The 16614-nt window shown below is 48.8% G+C and overlaps 1 protein-coding gene across 18 annotated transcripts in view; it reads right to left on the reverse strand.

The window, feature by feature from the left end:
* The window catches only part of LOC110257498 (ERI1 exoribonuclease 3-like), a 96965-nt gene that overhangs the window by 62006 nt on the left and 18345 nt on the right, over positions 1-16614 (reverse strand). For 9 of the 18 annotated variants that reach the window (XR_002340156.1, XM_021078348.1, XM_021078346.1 and 6 more), the window contains one exon: positions 1433-1500. Coding sequence is in view for 16 of the 18 variants with exons in the window: in XM_021078348.1 (XP_020934007.1) it covers positions 1433-1500 (68 nt within the window). In the remaining 2 variants the exon portion in view is untranslated. Of the gene's footprint in view, positions 1-1383; positions 1501-16614 lie in introns of all 18 variants that reach the window. The other 9 variants (XR_002340158.1, XM_021078343.1, XM_021078342.1 and 6 more) reach the window with 1 other exon arrangement.

The following is a 16614-nucleotide window of genomic DNA, read 5'->3' on the forward strand; positions in this document are numbered from 1 at the left end:
ATATCTAGATACTCATGTTGCAACAGAACAAAGAGTGGGGGAAAAAATGTAATTGTAATGTATACATGTAAGGATAACCTGACCCCCTTGCTGTACAGTGGGAAAATTAAAAAAATAAATAAATAAATAAATAAATAAAAAATGATTGGTCCACGGAGCGCGGGCTCTCGATGTTTTAAAATGATTGGTTTGCGACGCGCAGGCTTTGTTGTGAACCCCATAAAAGCTGCCCCGATTCCGCACTCGTGGCCACAGTCCTCTACCCCTGCGTGGCGTACGACTGTGGGCCCCAGCGCGCTTGGAATAAAAATCCTCTTGCTGTTTGCATCAAGACCCCTTCTCGTGAGTGATTTGGGGTGTCGCCTCTTCCGAGTCCGGACGAGGGGGATTTTCCTTCTACTGCCCTTTCACAGCCTCCCCAAAGCAAAGCAACCGTTTCAGGATTACTCAAGAATGTCTTTCTTCCTGTTTCACTCAAGGAGAAATCAGGTCTCTAAACGAAGGCACCAAGTCTCTAATGGACCCCAAATGACCCCAATGCTTACAATTCCAGAAACACTTGTGTTTTCCCCTCACCTCTGCTGCCACACACACCCGAACCTGATTCCACTACAGCCTGTGGCCACTGTAGCGTGTGACACGATGCACCCCAGGGAAAAGTAGCCACAGAAGGCCTCTCCATGTCGCCCTGACAGTCAAACTCTTCAGGGGCGCTTCCTCTCACCAATGACTCTTTGGAGCCTCCAGCAAAGATCGAGATCTCAGTCCCAGTTTCAAAATCTGTAAAATGGAGCCAACGCTCACCTGCTGGCAAGGCGGCCACATATAGAATCAGCTTGGGATAAGGCTAAGGACATGTGAGCCTCGGCCAAGCAGTCCTCATACCCCTCCTGGACTGGCCTTCCCTTCCTCAGGGATGGAAGAGCTGTGCTTCCCACAGATTCAATCAGTGCTTCACACAGGACCACTGTGCTCGAGGACAGAAAAGCACCACCAGAAAGCTAAGAAAGCCTGAACAGAACCTGTCCTTCCAAGAAGCTGACACTCTACCTCTTGCCAAGGATCCCAAGGGAAATGAACCTGAAAAGCTGACCCCAGAGGCACCACCCTGCTCCTAGACTCCATGTACCTGTCATCAGGAAGGGTAGGGATGACAAGGAAGGCAAAGTTGGGGAAAGCTGGGACAGACTGTGCCACTGCTCCCTGGCTTCCCCAGTAACCAGTGCAGTCCAAGGGGAGTGGCAGGCTTTGTAGAAAGCCAACTGCTGGGTCCAGTGCGTACCTGCCCTAACCCCTGAGAAGACATAAGCTTTCCCTAAGAGCAGCAATGGTCCCCAAGCCCCTGTCCCGGCAGCACTTGCTGCCCAGCCCCAGGGCCCTTACCCCTGTACAGAAGGGAGTGAGCTGTGGGTGGACTACAGGCCGGACATACACGTGAAAGGTAGACTCGATCTCCATGGTCCAGCCATTTAGCTTCAGGATGGGGAACTCGATGATTTCCTGGAATGGCAAAGGCACAGAAAAAGGAGGAGTAAGTTTTTTTTAATAACTTGGAGTCAAGAATGAGGGGGTGTCTTGGACTCACGAGCTCCTGCCAGGCCAAATGCAAGACTGAGTGAGATGGTTCAAGCTTAGTTAAGACTCCTGACGCTCCCACTGTCAACGTCCTCACAAGTTCCAGGGACTCCACACACCCACCATCCCCAGTGCCCCTGGAAAGGGGAAGGAAGACAACAGTAACATCTGCCCAGGTTCCCCAACTGGTTCTCCAGCAGAGGCCTGTTCCCTGGAGCCCCGAAAAGTAGGCCCCTCTTCCTCTTGCCCAGCTCCCTCACCCTAGAATGGGCCTAGGTCTCCAGCCACATAGACAAGCAGCCATTGGACTAATGCACAGATTTCCACATATGAAGTTTAAACAAGAGCTGATGAGTTTCATTAGTTTTCATAAAACAAACAAAAAAAAAGATAAATGATTAATAAAGCCAAAGGGGATACTGGAGAGGAGAAAAATGAGTAAGAGCACTAAGAGCTGGTGCCCCCCACCTTTCTTTTGAGCAGTACACCCTCTCCTCAGCCTGCCCCCCCATCGCCTAGCCAGCCCTTCCCAGTCCACTGGAAGAGAAGGAGGAGTGACAATTTGGTGTCTCTAAGATTAATTTGTCTCCATTATTTAATAGAGATGCACGGCACCAAGGTCCTGGTGTGTAAACAGGCTTGCAGCACTCCGGCTGTGCAGCCCGCCTCATACATCGCTCCTGGGAAGGGAGGAACACGCCAGGGGTGGGGGGACTGAAGAGAGCACGCATGCATGTGCCGGAGAAAAGAGGGAAAGCCAGGAGAGAGAATAAAAAAAAGGATTGCATTTTAATATGCAAAAAGTTTGCAAAATTTAATCAAAGCAGAGGAAAAGCTAACATTTTTACCACTTCGACATTTTTATTAGCACTTTCATAAATTTTTAAAACATCAATGGAATTAGTTTACAACACAAAAAAAATGGCCCTGAAAACATCTGGAAGAGACAAATAGGAAATAATAAAAAAATAAATAAAAGCAAAATCCTCTGAGGAAAATTAGCGTGTGAAAAAGGCCCCCGCTGCAGAGAGAAGAGGGGGGCTTGGCCCACTCCGTGGCCCCAGCCACCAGCTCCAGTGGCGTCCCTACCCCAGCTCTCCAATCCTGTGTGGATCTTTCCAGTATCGCTAAAGCCAAGACCAAGTGGCTCTCACCAGGGATGGCTGGGCAAGCAACACCGAAGCTGCTGACACCTGACAGCACCTTGGGAAACAGATGATGCGGGAGACAGGAGCAATGGCCCATCTCCCGGATATTCCAAGGCAGCCAGCTGTCTCCCCACCAAACATACCTGCCCTATGGGGCTCGTTTTCAGAGCATCTTTATCCAACACCTCACAGCAGGACTGAAGACCAAATCACGGCAGCCACACTTCATGACAGAGAAAGGCAAAGGTTCTGGGGGCACAGTGTCCCAGGCTGCCCTGAAGATGGGGCAGAGATAGGAACGGCAGAAAGACTGCAAGACTGAGTCTGAGGTGGGACAGAGGAGGAGGCCCAGGCTCCTGCTTAAACTCAAATACCTCTCCCCCCAGAGCACTACACAGTAGGCCAGAGAAAGAGTTTTGTTCTGAAAAGCAACACCGAGGTACACACACACACACAAAATACACATTGGTCCCCCTGAAAAATCAGATCCTCCAGATTTCCCAGTGCTGCCTCGAAGGTGGGGCTCATTTGAGTCAGGTGCATCTGACTCCCAAATTCCTGATACAGCCCTCCTCCGCCACTAAGTAGAAGAAACACTTTCCTTCCCAACAAAAAAGACCTCCATAGCCTGGTGAGTTGGGTTGCCCCGGCGTCTAAGGACACAAACACAGCCAGCTCCCCGCTAACAGCGTTAGCTGGGCCCACAATGAGATTTAACCTGGGACACAACCGTACATTTCATTTAAACTTTCACTTGGAGAGAAGCAGTGTTTGGAGACCTGCAGTTTGTCCTGCTAATAAAGACAAGTGTTGGGACCTTTAAGGATGCCATTCATCTCTGGCTTTTATTAAATTCAATTTTCTTAAGTCCATGATACATTATGAAATTAGGAGGTGACATTCCTCTGGAAACAAAAATATCTATCAAACATAAATAGGGAAAAAACCCTCTATTACCAAGAATTTATGGCTTAAAGTTGATCTCTTTCCACTTCTTTACAAGCCCATGGTTTGTTTTAGATATGTGAAATGTTATTATAGATCTGGAATTTTATCATAAAATAGTAAGCGCTTCAGCTCCCACTCTGACCAGCACCAAGTCAGCATCCCCAGTGGACTCTTAAACTTGGCCTTTGGGTTCCCCACTGCAGCTCAGTCTTTCCTCTCGCTGGTTTCCTCATCCCTGGGGAAATGAAGCCAGCCTAAATGCTTACAGTGTAACCCTCCCAGAGAGGGAGGACAAGCCAACCTCAGCTCCATGTGAAGAGGGATAACCCCTGAGATGCCCTGGAACCATGAACCAGCAGACTGGATCTGTCCTAAACATCTCTTTAAAGCTGCTCACCCATCAGCCAAGCCTTCTCTCCAAGCCCAAAGAGAAGGTCAGTCACAGAACATGACTCTGCAGGGGCCCTTCCTCAGCATCGCCATCAGCTCCTGTAACAATGACCTTGCACACTGGCGTATTCTTTTAAGCCACTGAGAATGAAAAAGAGGAACTTCTGAGAGAAGACCCTTTGGGGAGTCAGGACGGAAAGAATTTCACGGAGGTACCTCTTACTTTCCCATACTGCCCAGCCAAGCCCAGAACCTCAAAACACTGGCCCCAAAAGCGCATTCACAGGAGAGGAGCCTCAATCTGCGCTAGCTGGCACAACTCTGTAGCCAGCACACAGGGGGTACGCCAAACACCTCAACAGCTTTCAGCTGATAATGATCAGAGAGGGAACCCCAAAGCCAAAGGTTGATTAATTCCAACCAAGAGCTTGGGAAGATGTGTGCCCTATGTGCAAGCTTCTAGGGCCAGGTGCTCAGATCATGAAACTTATTCCTGCTCTTCCTCCTTTGCCCTTCCTTCAATCTCATCCTTCCCCTGAAAGGCTTTTTTTTTTTTTTAAGGAACAGTTGAGTGTCTGCTTGTGTAAAGGTAGTGCCATGAAAGAAAGAAGAACCAGTTTGTATTTACTAGCCCTCTTTCCAAACCCTAATAATAATTTCACAATTCCTTACTTTTTTATTTTTTGTCTTTTGTCTTTTGACGGCCACTCCCACAGCATATGGAGGTTCCCAGGCTAGGGGTCTAATCGGAGCTGTAGCCGCCGGCCTATGCCACAGCCACAGCCATGCCGGATCTGAGCCTCATCTGCGACCTACGCCACAGCTCACCACAATGCCGGATCCTTAACCCACTGAGCAAGGCCAGGGATCGAACCCGCAAGCTCATGGTTCCCACTGCGCCATGGGAACTCCCACAATTCCTTACTTTTATATGACATTTGCCCTGAGCATCTACTCTGCACAGGACACTGGGTGGGTGCTGAAGTGGGATTTAGAGATAAGGTGTAGTCTGCTTTGGAGAAGTATGAGAACAAGCGCATATGGAAGTGAATAATGAACAAGGCACTATGGTAAATACCTTGGTGGAGGAACACACCAGTGTAAGGATTTTCATTCCAGTGTGCTTTGAAACACATCTTCTGATCTCAACCCTTTTAATCCTGGAAGATGAGTCACAGCATAACCATCACTGGGTCATAATACTATTAAGCACCTACTATTTACCAGGCAGGGCTGGATGTGGACACACAAGCAAATACAATGAGATGGGGCTCCTCCGTCTGAGGTGCTCAGAGTCTGGGCAAGGGGTAGAGAGGAGCTGACCCCACACCCTCAGAGATGCACAAAAAACAGAATCATTTCATTCTTTCCATTTACTGTTTTACTATGTGGCAGACGCTCTGCTAAATAATAAACAGGAATGACCACTGAACCCGTCTAACAACTGCTGGGACAGGCATCACCATTATCCCTATTTTACTGTAACACCAAGGCCCAAGAGGCAGTCATCACTTGCTCAAGGTTACGCTGCTAGGAAGGGACAGAGCTGGGACTCCAAATAGGGAAAACGAGTCTTAAAGAGAGCAGGACTAACGGCTTTCAAAATCTGAAGGGTCGAGAAAGATCTGAATCTTTCAGTCTGAAAGGCTGTCTTCAAGGAGCTCAGTCTCCCATCTCCTAGGAGAGCAATGAACGTAGACCGTCCCGGCAGAAAGTCCTGTAGGACTGCTCCTGAAAAGCCTCCACTGCGGAAGCAGTGACACAGATGGTGCTGAGCTCTGGGCACGAGAGGTCGAGAACTATGAGCCTTCAAGTCTGCATCTCCAGCACCAGGTCTGTTCTAGCACCCAGACCTCACTCTCAGCTTTGGGCGAGTAAACTACAAGAGGCTGATAAATGGCAAGATAGAAGCCAAGTGCATGGCTCTAACAGAAAATACTCTGTTTTCATAGAGCTCTCCTTAGGACCAGACAGGTGAAGGGATCTACCTAAAGTGACAAGAGGGTAGGTGGTAGAGCCAGGATTCAAAAGCAGACAAATATTGCTCCAAGCGGTCTCTCATTCTCCCTCAACTGCTGCAAACCACCAACATTCTGTTTGCCTGGGACCACGAATTTGCTTAAATTGGGACAGCTGGTCACCCTACACCAGCCACAGCTACCTGCACTACTAGGCTGCCCAAGGGTAGAGCATCATAATCCCAAAAAACTGGTCTACTGATGGTGGATGGGAATTGGCCTCAAGATGACAATCAAGGCCCTAAGTCTAAAAACTTGGATTTTTTTGAAGCATCCTTGGTTCCAAACCTATAATATCTGCTCACTCAAAAAAAAAATTCAAGGGGAGGAAAGACAGAGAGATAAAAAGGAAGCACCAAATATTTTTTTACCTTTCTAAATGAGTAGGTTTCAGCTGAAGCAGAGGTTTTAAATACAGTTATTTTCTAATTGCTTAAGTAGGAACCCCAGTGATTCTCGTGATAAACTGAGGACAAAACCACAACAGCATTTCAAACGAAATTTCACCCAAGATCAGTAGATTACAAAAAACAAAGGAATAGGTTGCTTTTTGTGTATTCAAACTCCCTTAAACTAACATGTGTGCAGTGATAAGATCACAGTGGAAGATACTACAACAAAGGGCTTTTAAGCAGAAGCGCCCTGGGTTCGGGTCAGAGGGCTTAACAGTGTAGCTATGCTCACACACTGGTTTCCCAAAGCACAGAGCCTTCTTAGACTGAGCTGATGTGTCTATGGTCCTGTTTGAAAATGAGCAGTTCATTATTCACGCTCCCCCCGCCTCAGGAACCTAGGAACTGGCACTCTTCCACTTCAGAGACAGTAACAACCAATCTGTCCCTTCTCTCTACCCATGGGCGCAAAGTCCACGAAGTGGGCACCCTGCACTAGAAGGCTTAATAAAACCCAAAAAGCAACCTCATCATGTGATGGCAAAAACATGGATTTTATCCAAACCATGATTTTTGGATGCAAGTTTCATGCAAAGACAGGTCCTTTTCTCCAGGGGATCAAGGAGCTTCTTGGCCAAAGGAAGAGGAGAAGTTGAGAGGGAGAAGTGAGGGCTGCAATGAGAACATGGTTTGCTCAACAATTTCTCCTTCGGAAAAGGGGGGAAAAAGACATTTTATGCACAAGGAACTTATTTCCTAAACAAATACTCGTGGTTTTGATTTACACCACAGTATGCTCCTAAATAATTTACGGCAGGTTAAATTCATTGCCGAGCCCTGGCTGGCTGCAAATTCGAATTGCCAAATAATTAGATTTTAGGGTAAGGCTTATAAATTACCCGTCGATTTGTCCGGACTTGTCAGTTGCTTTGCGCTTTGGGTCATCTTTGGCATTTGGCTGTTTGGGTTTTAATTGCTGATTTACACTTTGATAGATGAGAGCTTATGCTCAAAGTTTCAGGACAAGGAAGGGTAAAAAATTAGAGCTTTAAAAGGCTGATATTTCACCTACATGTCCCTCTTCATCCATTTCCACAGACCCCAAAGCAATTAAAATATAGAAAAGAAGCTGAAAATAGACACTGCTATTCTTTTTTTGAAAGGGGGAGTGTATTATAATTTACTTTTACTGGAATCTGAATTTAAAAAAATATATATATATACTACGAATCACTGAAGGAGACCGAAAGTCTTAGAAACGGCATCCTCACCCAGGGGTATATGGGTCTTTGTCCACCTCTACACACACGACTCCAAATCAGCCTCAGTTCAGACATTTTTAGATACTCAATTGTAAATAACTTCTGGTATTAGTGGCCTCAGGGAAGCTGACTCTTCAGGGCAGCAAACAACCAAATGGTTTCTCTGTAGCTACCTGTATACACGTATTTGCCATGGAATTAATTTAAACAAATCTCAGGTTGTGTGCAGGAGAGGTCCCCCAGAGGCAGCACTACAGGAAGGCATGCAAGTGGAAGGGCGCCAAGCCCAACTTAACCATTCTAGTGGGGGAAAAAATCCCTTTGGATAGCTCTGTGGCTCTGTCTACATGTTGACAGAGGGCCTGCAGGCTCTCTTTATGCTCCCCAGAGAGGCAGGGCCTGCCTCCCAGCCACCTGCTGTATCTCAACAGCTTTCTAAGAGGCCGTGAGTCAAAATAATACTAGCAGTAATTCTACTAACAAGACCTGACACACACAGCTATGACATGCCAGGCACTGTTCTAAGCTCTTGCATTTTATCCTCCCAACAGTCCTGTAAGATTGGTACCACTATTAACCCCATTCTGCCAATAAGGCAACTAAGGCATAAAGAGTACAGGGAACTGGCTCAAGGTAAATCATACTGCTAGCAGGTGGTGGAGACCAGATCAAAATCCAGAGGGTCCAGTTCTGGAGTCCGTGCTCTGAGCCACTTTGCAATATTGCTTCTCACCAGAACAGACTCTGCCTCAATTCCCCTCACTTTGGAGACTGAGAGGCCACATTCTGGGACCAGTTAATCACCCAGTGGGGTGAGGAAAGAGATGGAACATACTCAGGATCAAAAGATAAATCAGAGGCTGGGCTTGACAAGGATCATTTTTCCAATAAGTACAAATAAGTGAAGACCCACTAGCAAGGCATGATAGGCTCACTCAGGCAGACAGCAGGTTCTGATCAGGCACCTTGGACAGAGGCCCAGAGGCTGGCTGAGCTTCAGGAAGCCCACTCAGTAATCCCCAGCCCCAGGCCCAGGGGCTCCTGGTGTCTTCACAGCTTCCCTGTTCTCTTCCTGAATCTGACAGCCAGAATCCAGGACAGGGAAAGAGTTGTGCTGGCATGACGGCAGATTTTCAAAATCACGGCAAGCAACACACAAACCAACATCCTGCCCACAGTGCCCTGCACACCTCTCTCACACACCGGCTCATCTGAACCGGCATCTCTGGAGGCAGATAGGTATCACAGCCCTATTTTATAGACCCGGCTAAGGCAGCCAGTGCTTTAAAGCATGGTCCCTTACAGGCAGCATTCCGTCACCCAGGAACTTATGAGACATGCAAATTCCTGGCCTTTACCCCAGGCTTTCTGAGCCAGAAACCCTGAGGGTGGGACCAGTGGTCTGTGGTTTAACAAGCCTTCCAGGTGATTCTGATACTTGCTGAAGATTGAGACTCACTGGTCTAGAGTAGAGCGGTGTTTCTCAGACTTCAAATCACCTGAAGATCTGGTCAAATTACAGACTCTAATTCGCGCTGGAAAGGGCCTGAGGGTCTGCATGTCGAACGCGCTCCCGGGGGACGGGGTGCTGCTGGTTCTCAGACCACACTTTGAATAGCAAATGTGTAGCTAGAACATCCATGTGACTAATCCCTGTCACAGAGATGCTGACCAAGTGAGAATCGGAGCCCAAGGGTCTCAGCTCTTCTCTCAGAACAAACCCTTACCTGGCCCACTTTCAAGCCCTCGGGTGAGCCCTTTAGAGCTGCCAAGCACCCCCGCCTCCTGCCATCAGACATTTCATTCTCCTGGCTGCCAAGATCCAGGGTGGGAGAAACTGGCATGTCACAGCCCAGAGCTTTGTAGAGCAAGCTGGCACATCTCTGTCAGGAAGCCAGCAAGAGGTCTTCTTGCCATGGCAACACCTGCTCCTTTTAAGAATGCAGCCAAGACCCAGGGCATCACTACCTACAAAGCACTCAACCTACTATCTGCCCCAGAAAAACACCTTCCTTCTGAACAAATGAACCAAGAAGCAAGAATGGATACCTCTCCTAACAGCTCTCATTACAGACATAAGGCAGGAGCTATCTTTCTGCCCCTGGTCCTGAGAAAGGCCTGACACTAGCCACAGACCTCAAACGGGATCATAGCAATTCCTACGATACCCAGAGGCCCCAAGCTGGAGATGCCTCACCACAATCTCACCATCTCCATTTCCGACATCGAAATCTCAAGCCATGGCCCTCAGTCTGCACTGCACTTTTGGAGAGCAAGATTCCAAGATTTTCAGCCAGTTACCATCCTATCTACCCAACCATCACTACCTACTTCTCAAAAGCCAATGGTCTTCAATTCCTCAAACAGATCCTAGAGGAGCAACTAAGCACCACTAAGGCGCTCACCTATGTCAGGTCTCCCTGCCTCCATTTACAACAACCACGGGTTCCTTCATTCTGCTCCTTGCCGAGTCTTATCACCAGAGACTACCAGAGCCCATGAGTATCCAAAAGAGCTATGAGCTACTTAAGAGCATGGTTCTCAAGCTTGCTTCTTTCCCAGCACATCTAAGGGCTACAGCACAAAACTCCTCTCCATCCCCACCGTCACCCCCTCAGTCCAATCCACAAACCCACTTTCAAGTCATGCCTCCTAACAGTTTCCCTATGTCCACACTGAACCCGTGGCTCGCCTTCTCCTACACTCCCAGGGGTTCTGGCTTCCAGCATCTACTTCTGATTCCTCTCTACCACTCAACAGCACCTTCTCGTCTCCTTCTCTGGCTTGCCAATTTCGCCCTCAGCCTTGCGATGGACTCTGCACTTCCCGTCCTTTCAGCAACATCAGCATCTCCCAGTGAGAGCCCCTGGCAGGGTTCAGCCTTCAGATGAGTCCTCGGCCAGAAGGAGACACTGACCACAGCACTGGAATGGGTGTGGAGCTCATGCAACAGAAGTTTGCTGCCACAAACCAAGATCACCCACTGCCAGCTACAAACAGGGGCAACTCTACTTCAGGCTAAGAGCTTCCTTGATGTCTGACTGTCCCTCTGGAGTTTACCCACCCCGCCTGATTCCGCCAGCACCTAACCAGGCTTTGCTCATGGCGGCACTCAACACACACAAGCCCTTCTCCGCCTGTCCTAGGCTGCTCACCCATCTGCTGCAGACCTGCCAGCCCGGGGGCGCGTGTCAATCTGGGAACGCTCTTGTTTCAGGATTTTAGGCAGTGACTCAATTTTCACAGCTAGAGTTCAAAACTCATCACATAAATGTATGACTGTGGAGGCTTTTTAAGTATTGTGAACACCCAGGATAAGAGAATAAAAAATAATCATTCCAATGGCATCTTAATCAAAATGATGCGGGGAGTTCCCGTCGTGGCGCAGTGGTTAACGAATCCAACTAGGAACCACGAGGTTGCGGGTTCGGTCCCTGTCCTTGCTCAGTGGGTTAAAGATCCGGCGTTGCCGTGAGCTGTGGTGTAGGTTGCAGATGCAGCCCGGATCCCGCGTTGTTGTGGCTCTGGTGTAGGCCAGTGGCTACAGCTCCGATTAGACCCCTAGCCTGGGAACCTCCATATGCCGCGGGAGCGGCCCAAAGAAATAGCAAAAAAAAAAAAAAAAAAAGACAAAATGATGCGGGATCCTTTTTCCCAATAAGACACAAAGATGGAGGAAGCATCTCCTAAAATCACTTTCCTCATGTCAGACAACCGAGTTCAGTCTACAAAGCAAGAAATGGAATCCTCAGAGGGGGGAGAAAAAACAAGACAGGATGGGGGCAGGGAGACGTGAAGCCCATGGACTTACCCTCAACGCTCCTCTGGGTTTCACGCCCCTGCCCCCACTTGCCAACCCCTACTGGCTTTCTCTCCGTGGCTGTGGACCTGTTGCTGCTGCTTAGGGGGACAGCTCGTACCCCCCTCCCACGCCCCCCAGTCACCTCAGTTGGAGCATCTCTTCTCAGCCAGGCCCTCCTCCCGTCTCTCCACGTTAGTCAGCAGCTGTTCATCTGCTTGAAGGACATAAGCCTCCCCAGTCTAGGCAAGGAGGTCCTCCCAGGGGATGCCCAGCAGACCCAGATCCAAGCTGCCAGCACTCTGGGTGGGTGGAGTGGGGTGGGGGGAGGTGTCAGCTCATTCCCCAGCCCCTGCCTCTCCCTAGTGACCTGGCAGCCCAGCCCAGCCCAGCCCTCCCTTCAGTGGCAGTTGAGGTATCAGACGGCCCCCCCAAACCCACAAGGCCTCAGGGCCTCAGCTCCTCTTTCTACCCGGACCCTCACCCTTTTTGGCCCACATTTTACTGGCAAAAATTCTCTTAAATCTCTTGCCACCTTCATACTCTCACCTGCAGCACCCCAATAACACTTTCTACTAGAACATGGCAAATAGCACAGCACCGATACTGACAGCCCTACGAGCCAATCGGTGAAATAATGTGCTCCCCCCACCTCATTTTCAACATTTCCACAAATGAGCCGGCCATCCAGGTCAGTCTCTTAGCCTTTGGTCGGCTGGCTCTGGCTTACCCTGTGAGCACCTTCCTTCATTCCGGCCACAGCGCTTCCGAGAGGCCTCCACTTGGCCCTCTTGGCCTTCCCTTAATGTTAAGACTATGCAACACCCCCCCACACTGCAAGAGGGGCTGACTGGCCCCTCCACCAAGCACCCACTGTCCTAAGTACTTACCCAGGCAGTGGTAGCTACCACACCGCTTCATGGTGTAACACAGACGCCCTCCCTCTGACTAGGCGCCCCTTGAGGGCAGGGAGCCTTCCTGGCCTTTACGTGCCATCATCTAACTCAGAGCTTGAAGCTGTTATCCAAAGAGTAAAAAGAGGGGGCTTTTGTTTGACTTGGGGGGGTTGGGGGGCAGCACCTGCAGCATGCAGAAGTTCTCAGGCCAGGGACTGAACCTGCGCCACAGCAGTGACAGCGCTGGATCCTTAAGCCACTGAGCCGCCAGGGAACTCCAAAAGAAGTCTTTTTGTGCCTCTAAAGTAGTTGCCATCGGGTCCTCCCCATTCCCTTTACCAACTTGTTTGGTTTTGTTGTGTCCGTCAAAAACCCTGAAAGGCAGCTCAGTGTCTCTGTTAGTTTACAGTCCCTGATTTCATTCGCCATTTAGCAATGGCGCTATTCTTTAAAGCTCTTCTCCACCACCAACCTTAGCCTAGTATCTAATAAAATCTGCATTCCAACAGCTGTCTCTGCTCTGGAGGGGCCACCAGGATAAGAAGAGCCTGGGCGGGGGGAATGTGTCCCGATTTGCACTAAATTACATGGTGATTTTGTTACCAGTGACCGAACACTCCCCAAGGAAAGTTCCTGGTGCCACCCCCAGGCAACTCCACAGCCTAACCCCACGCTATGGCAGCTTAAAGGTATAAACCCTGGGGAAGGTAGAGAAGCCGTCCAAATAGAGCAAATAAACTCCTTCGATTGTACCTCTGATATGCCGAAAACACAAGGTAGCACCACCATGCAGCAGTGCTCCCCTCCCCGAGATGTATATTTTACTTTTTATGTTGCTGTGTCTGCTCCAAATAGAAAAGGGCCCTTCAGCTTTCACATGAAGTTACAACAGGGCCAAGACCTGGACACAGCAAACGTTTGTTCCCATATGGGGAGCACTGGGGAGGAGCCACAGTGAGAGCCGGGGGAGGCCCATCCCTATGAGGGGACCACAGGGAAAGCCAGACGGCAACCTGCCAAGGGGGCTGGGGATGGGGAGGGAGAAGCACCACATTTATGGAAGCAGCAACAAAAAGGACAAAAGGGCCTAGCGGGCTGCCCCTTTCCCACCAATAGAAGAATTCATTTATGGTGACCCTGGAAGAAGAGATGTATTAAAGCAGAGATATAACTGAAAAGAAAGGCAATAATTGGCCTGATGGGCAGGGGAAAAATTATTCCAGGAGTCGAGAGCCTATGCAAGAACACTTACAGCTCACACGGTAGTCATAACTCAGCCCCCCTCAAGCATTTTGTGCTCTGCTTATGGTGTTAACTTTAACGCCTTAACATATAACACCATCTGCACTAACACAAAATACTACACACACCACACGAGGCTGAGTTATAGCTGCTATGGGAAGCATAACTTTGAATTTCCTGATTTGGGTGCATTTAATCTCAACCATGTTACATTAACTTCGGTTTTGCATTTCATTTTCCAGTTTAGAAGAACAGCGTCAGCGCCTTCACCTGTCTGTGCAGAAAAAGGGGCGGGCTGACTGGGGCCACAGGCAAATGGACCAACAACTGGGCCCTCCTGCTAAAAAGCCAGGCCCAACCCCTCCAGCCTGGAGGAACCAAGACCAGGCCAAGGGAATGGGGAGGAAAGGGTAGATTCTTTCTCTAGGGAATGGCCTTTTCATCCATTCGGAGAGTGCAGAGAGAGAAAGAGGCTGAATCTGGTAGGAGAGCAATGTGTGTGCATGGGGGTGGGGGTGGGGGTTGGCAGGGAGTAGGGGGTGCTCCTGCCTCTCGGCCTTGAATGGAAGAGAAGGGAATCCATAGTGTGATTTGTAGGGATCTTAATCAACTTCCTGTGAAGTTTTCCAAAACGTTTCTCTCACAAAAGACTAATAATGAGGAGCCAGCTTCAAGTCATACTGAAATCCTCCAAATGCCTCTTTTCTATATGATTCCTTCTGCACCATCAGCCCTCCCCGCCACCGCTACCCTCCCCTCCTCAAAATAACCCAGCATCTGGACAGTTTTCTATAAAAGAGAAACTCCTTCACTCATAGTTTTAACTCAAAATGCAGATGGAGTCTCTTCAAGGTTTCCTTTAAAAAAAAAAAAAAAAAAAAAGCTCCTGTGGACAAAGACCAAACACCAGAAATCCTCACCCCCAAAGGTCATTTTTCTCCCAAGTTTACAGGTACCTGAACACACATGAGAAGGAAAACAGTCAGCCCGGCTGCTGCAGAGCAAGGAGAGAGAGACTAGGCCTCGGATCTGACAGCCACAGGGGGCCTCAGGAAGGGAGGGAGGGAGGCGGCAGCCAGGATGAGTGCTCCCAGGCAGCCCCTCCCTGGCCATTTGGACAGCTGAGGTGACTTCCTCCTCCCTGTGCCCTGTGGCCTGTACCTCATTTTCCTCACTTACATTTGCTTTGGACTTTTCTGAACACTGAGGTGGTGAGAGAACTTGCCCCCAGGATAAAGCTGCACAATTAAAGTTCCCACCAAAGCTTTCAGGCTGCTCCCTGGGCTTCAGGGTCACAGCCACCATCATTCGATGCACATCCACACAAAAAATGAGCAACATGAACTCCTGCTGGCGAGGACAAAAGAGCCACGATTCTCCAAACCAGATAAAAACCGACTTCCATGTCAGGAAACAACTCCTAAAGCAAGAAAGGAATTGCATGCCTCAAATTTTCAGGCTCTAAAACTTTTTTTTTTTTTTTTTTTTTTTTGTCTTTTTGCCATTTCTTGGGCCACTCCTGCGGCATATGGAGGTTCTCAGGCTAGGGGTCGAATCGGAGCTGTAGCCACGGGCCTACGCCAGGGCCACAGCAACGCGGGATCCGGGCAGCATCTGCAACCTACACCACAGCTCAGGGCAACACCGGATCGTCAACCCACTGAGCAAGGGCAGGGACCGAACCCGCAACCTCATGGTTCCTAGTCGGATTCGTTAACCACTGCGCCATGACAGGAACTCCCTCTAAAACATTTTAAGCCACCTAAGTTAATATTTAAGTGAAAAAATATTTTTCAAATGAAAAACAGTCTCCTATTCAACGAATACCTATCATATTAATCTCAATCAAAACATGTAAAACAAAGTGAGTGCAAAAACCAGAAAGTGAAAAGTCTGTTTCTGGAAACCAAACACTCCAGTTTCACCAAGCTGAACAAAATACAAAAATAAATAGCAAAAATCATGATAAATGGAAGAAACCAGATGTTCTACCATGTTTATAACCAGTATTGTCACTCAAGTACATCAGAGCTTGCAACCTGTGCTTCCGTGGTGGCCTTCCTTTAGGAGAGTCCCAACGAGCTGACACACAGACTTCTGAAAACCAGACACAGATGGAGAAATGAACCCCATGTCAAGCCTCCTGAGAGCCCCTGACCCCAAACTTGTCCCTGCCTCCTACACAAGTGAGGGGCATGACCCACTCCCGTAAGAAGCGGAAGTGCACTCTACAGAGGTCTCAAGTGTTCAACACTTGGGAGCTGGGCAGGAGAGGAGCTGGGGTGGTTCACGGCCCAAACGCCTCCCCAGGAGGCACACAGACCTTGCCCATACAGCACCGCTATCAAGTGAACAATCACCAGGTTGCACTGACAGAGCGGGAGGGCTTATCTCAGCTGACACCAGAGTCTGGTCCTTTTACTGTCTCTTCTAAAAGTTGGTTCTAATCCCGAATCTCAGATCTCTCCTGCTTCCATTTAAGTTCATTTACTTTTTGTCCTAATTAATAAAAGAAGAGCACGTTTTACTACCATATGCCTAAGAACAACTACGTCTGTCTGGACAAAAAAAATCAGACACAAATTACATTCAATTTCTTTTCTAAGTTTTATTTTTGTGCCTCTGATGGTTTTTGCTCCTCTTCTCATGAGCTTTTCCAACTTCTCCACTGCCCTTGTTGACCAACAGACCTAAACAGTACCAAGGCTACAACGATAACCTGACCTGGATGACCTCAGTGGAAGGACAATGTCCTATCTGGGCTGACAACTTCTCTGATCCATCCTCCAACCTTTCCTATCAGGACCCTGCGACCTGCAAACTTTCAGGAAGATCTTAAAAAAAAAAGAGAGAGTGGGGGGGACTTAATCTTGACAGTAACAATGTTTCAAGTCACTTCTGAGCTGCCCATCCCTTTCTTCTGAATGGTCCAGTGGGTAGTTCA

Source organism: Sus scrofa, chromosome 17 (assembly GCF_000003025.6).
Source record: "Sus scrofa isolate TJ Tabasco breed Duroc chromosome 17, Sscrofa11.1, whole genome shotgun sequence".
Classification (NCBI taxonomy): Eukaryota; Metazoa; Chordata; class Mammalia; order Artiodactyla; family Suidae; genus Sus; species Sus scrofa.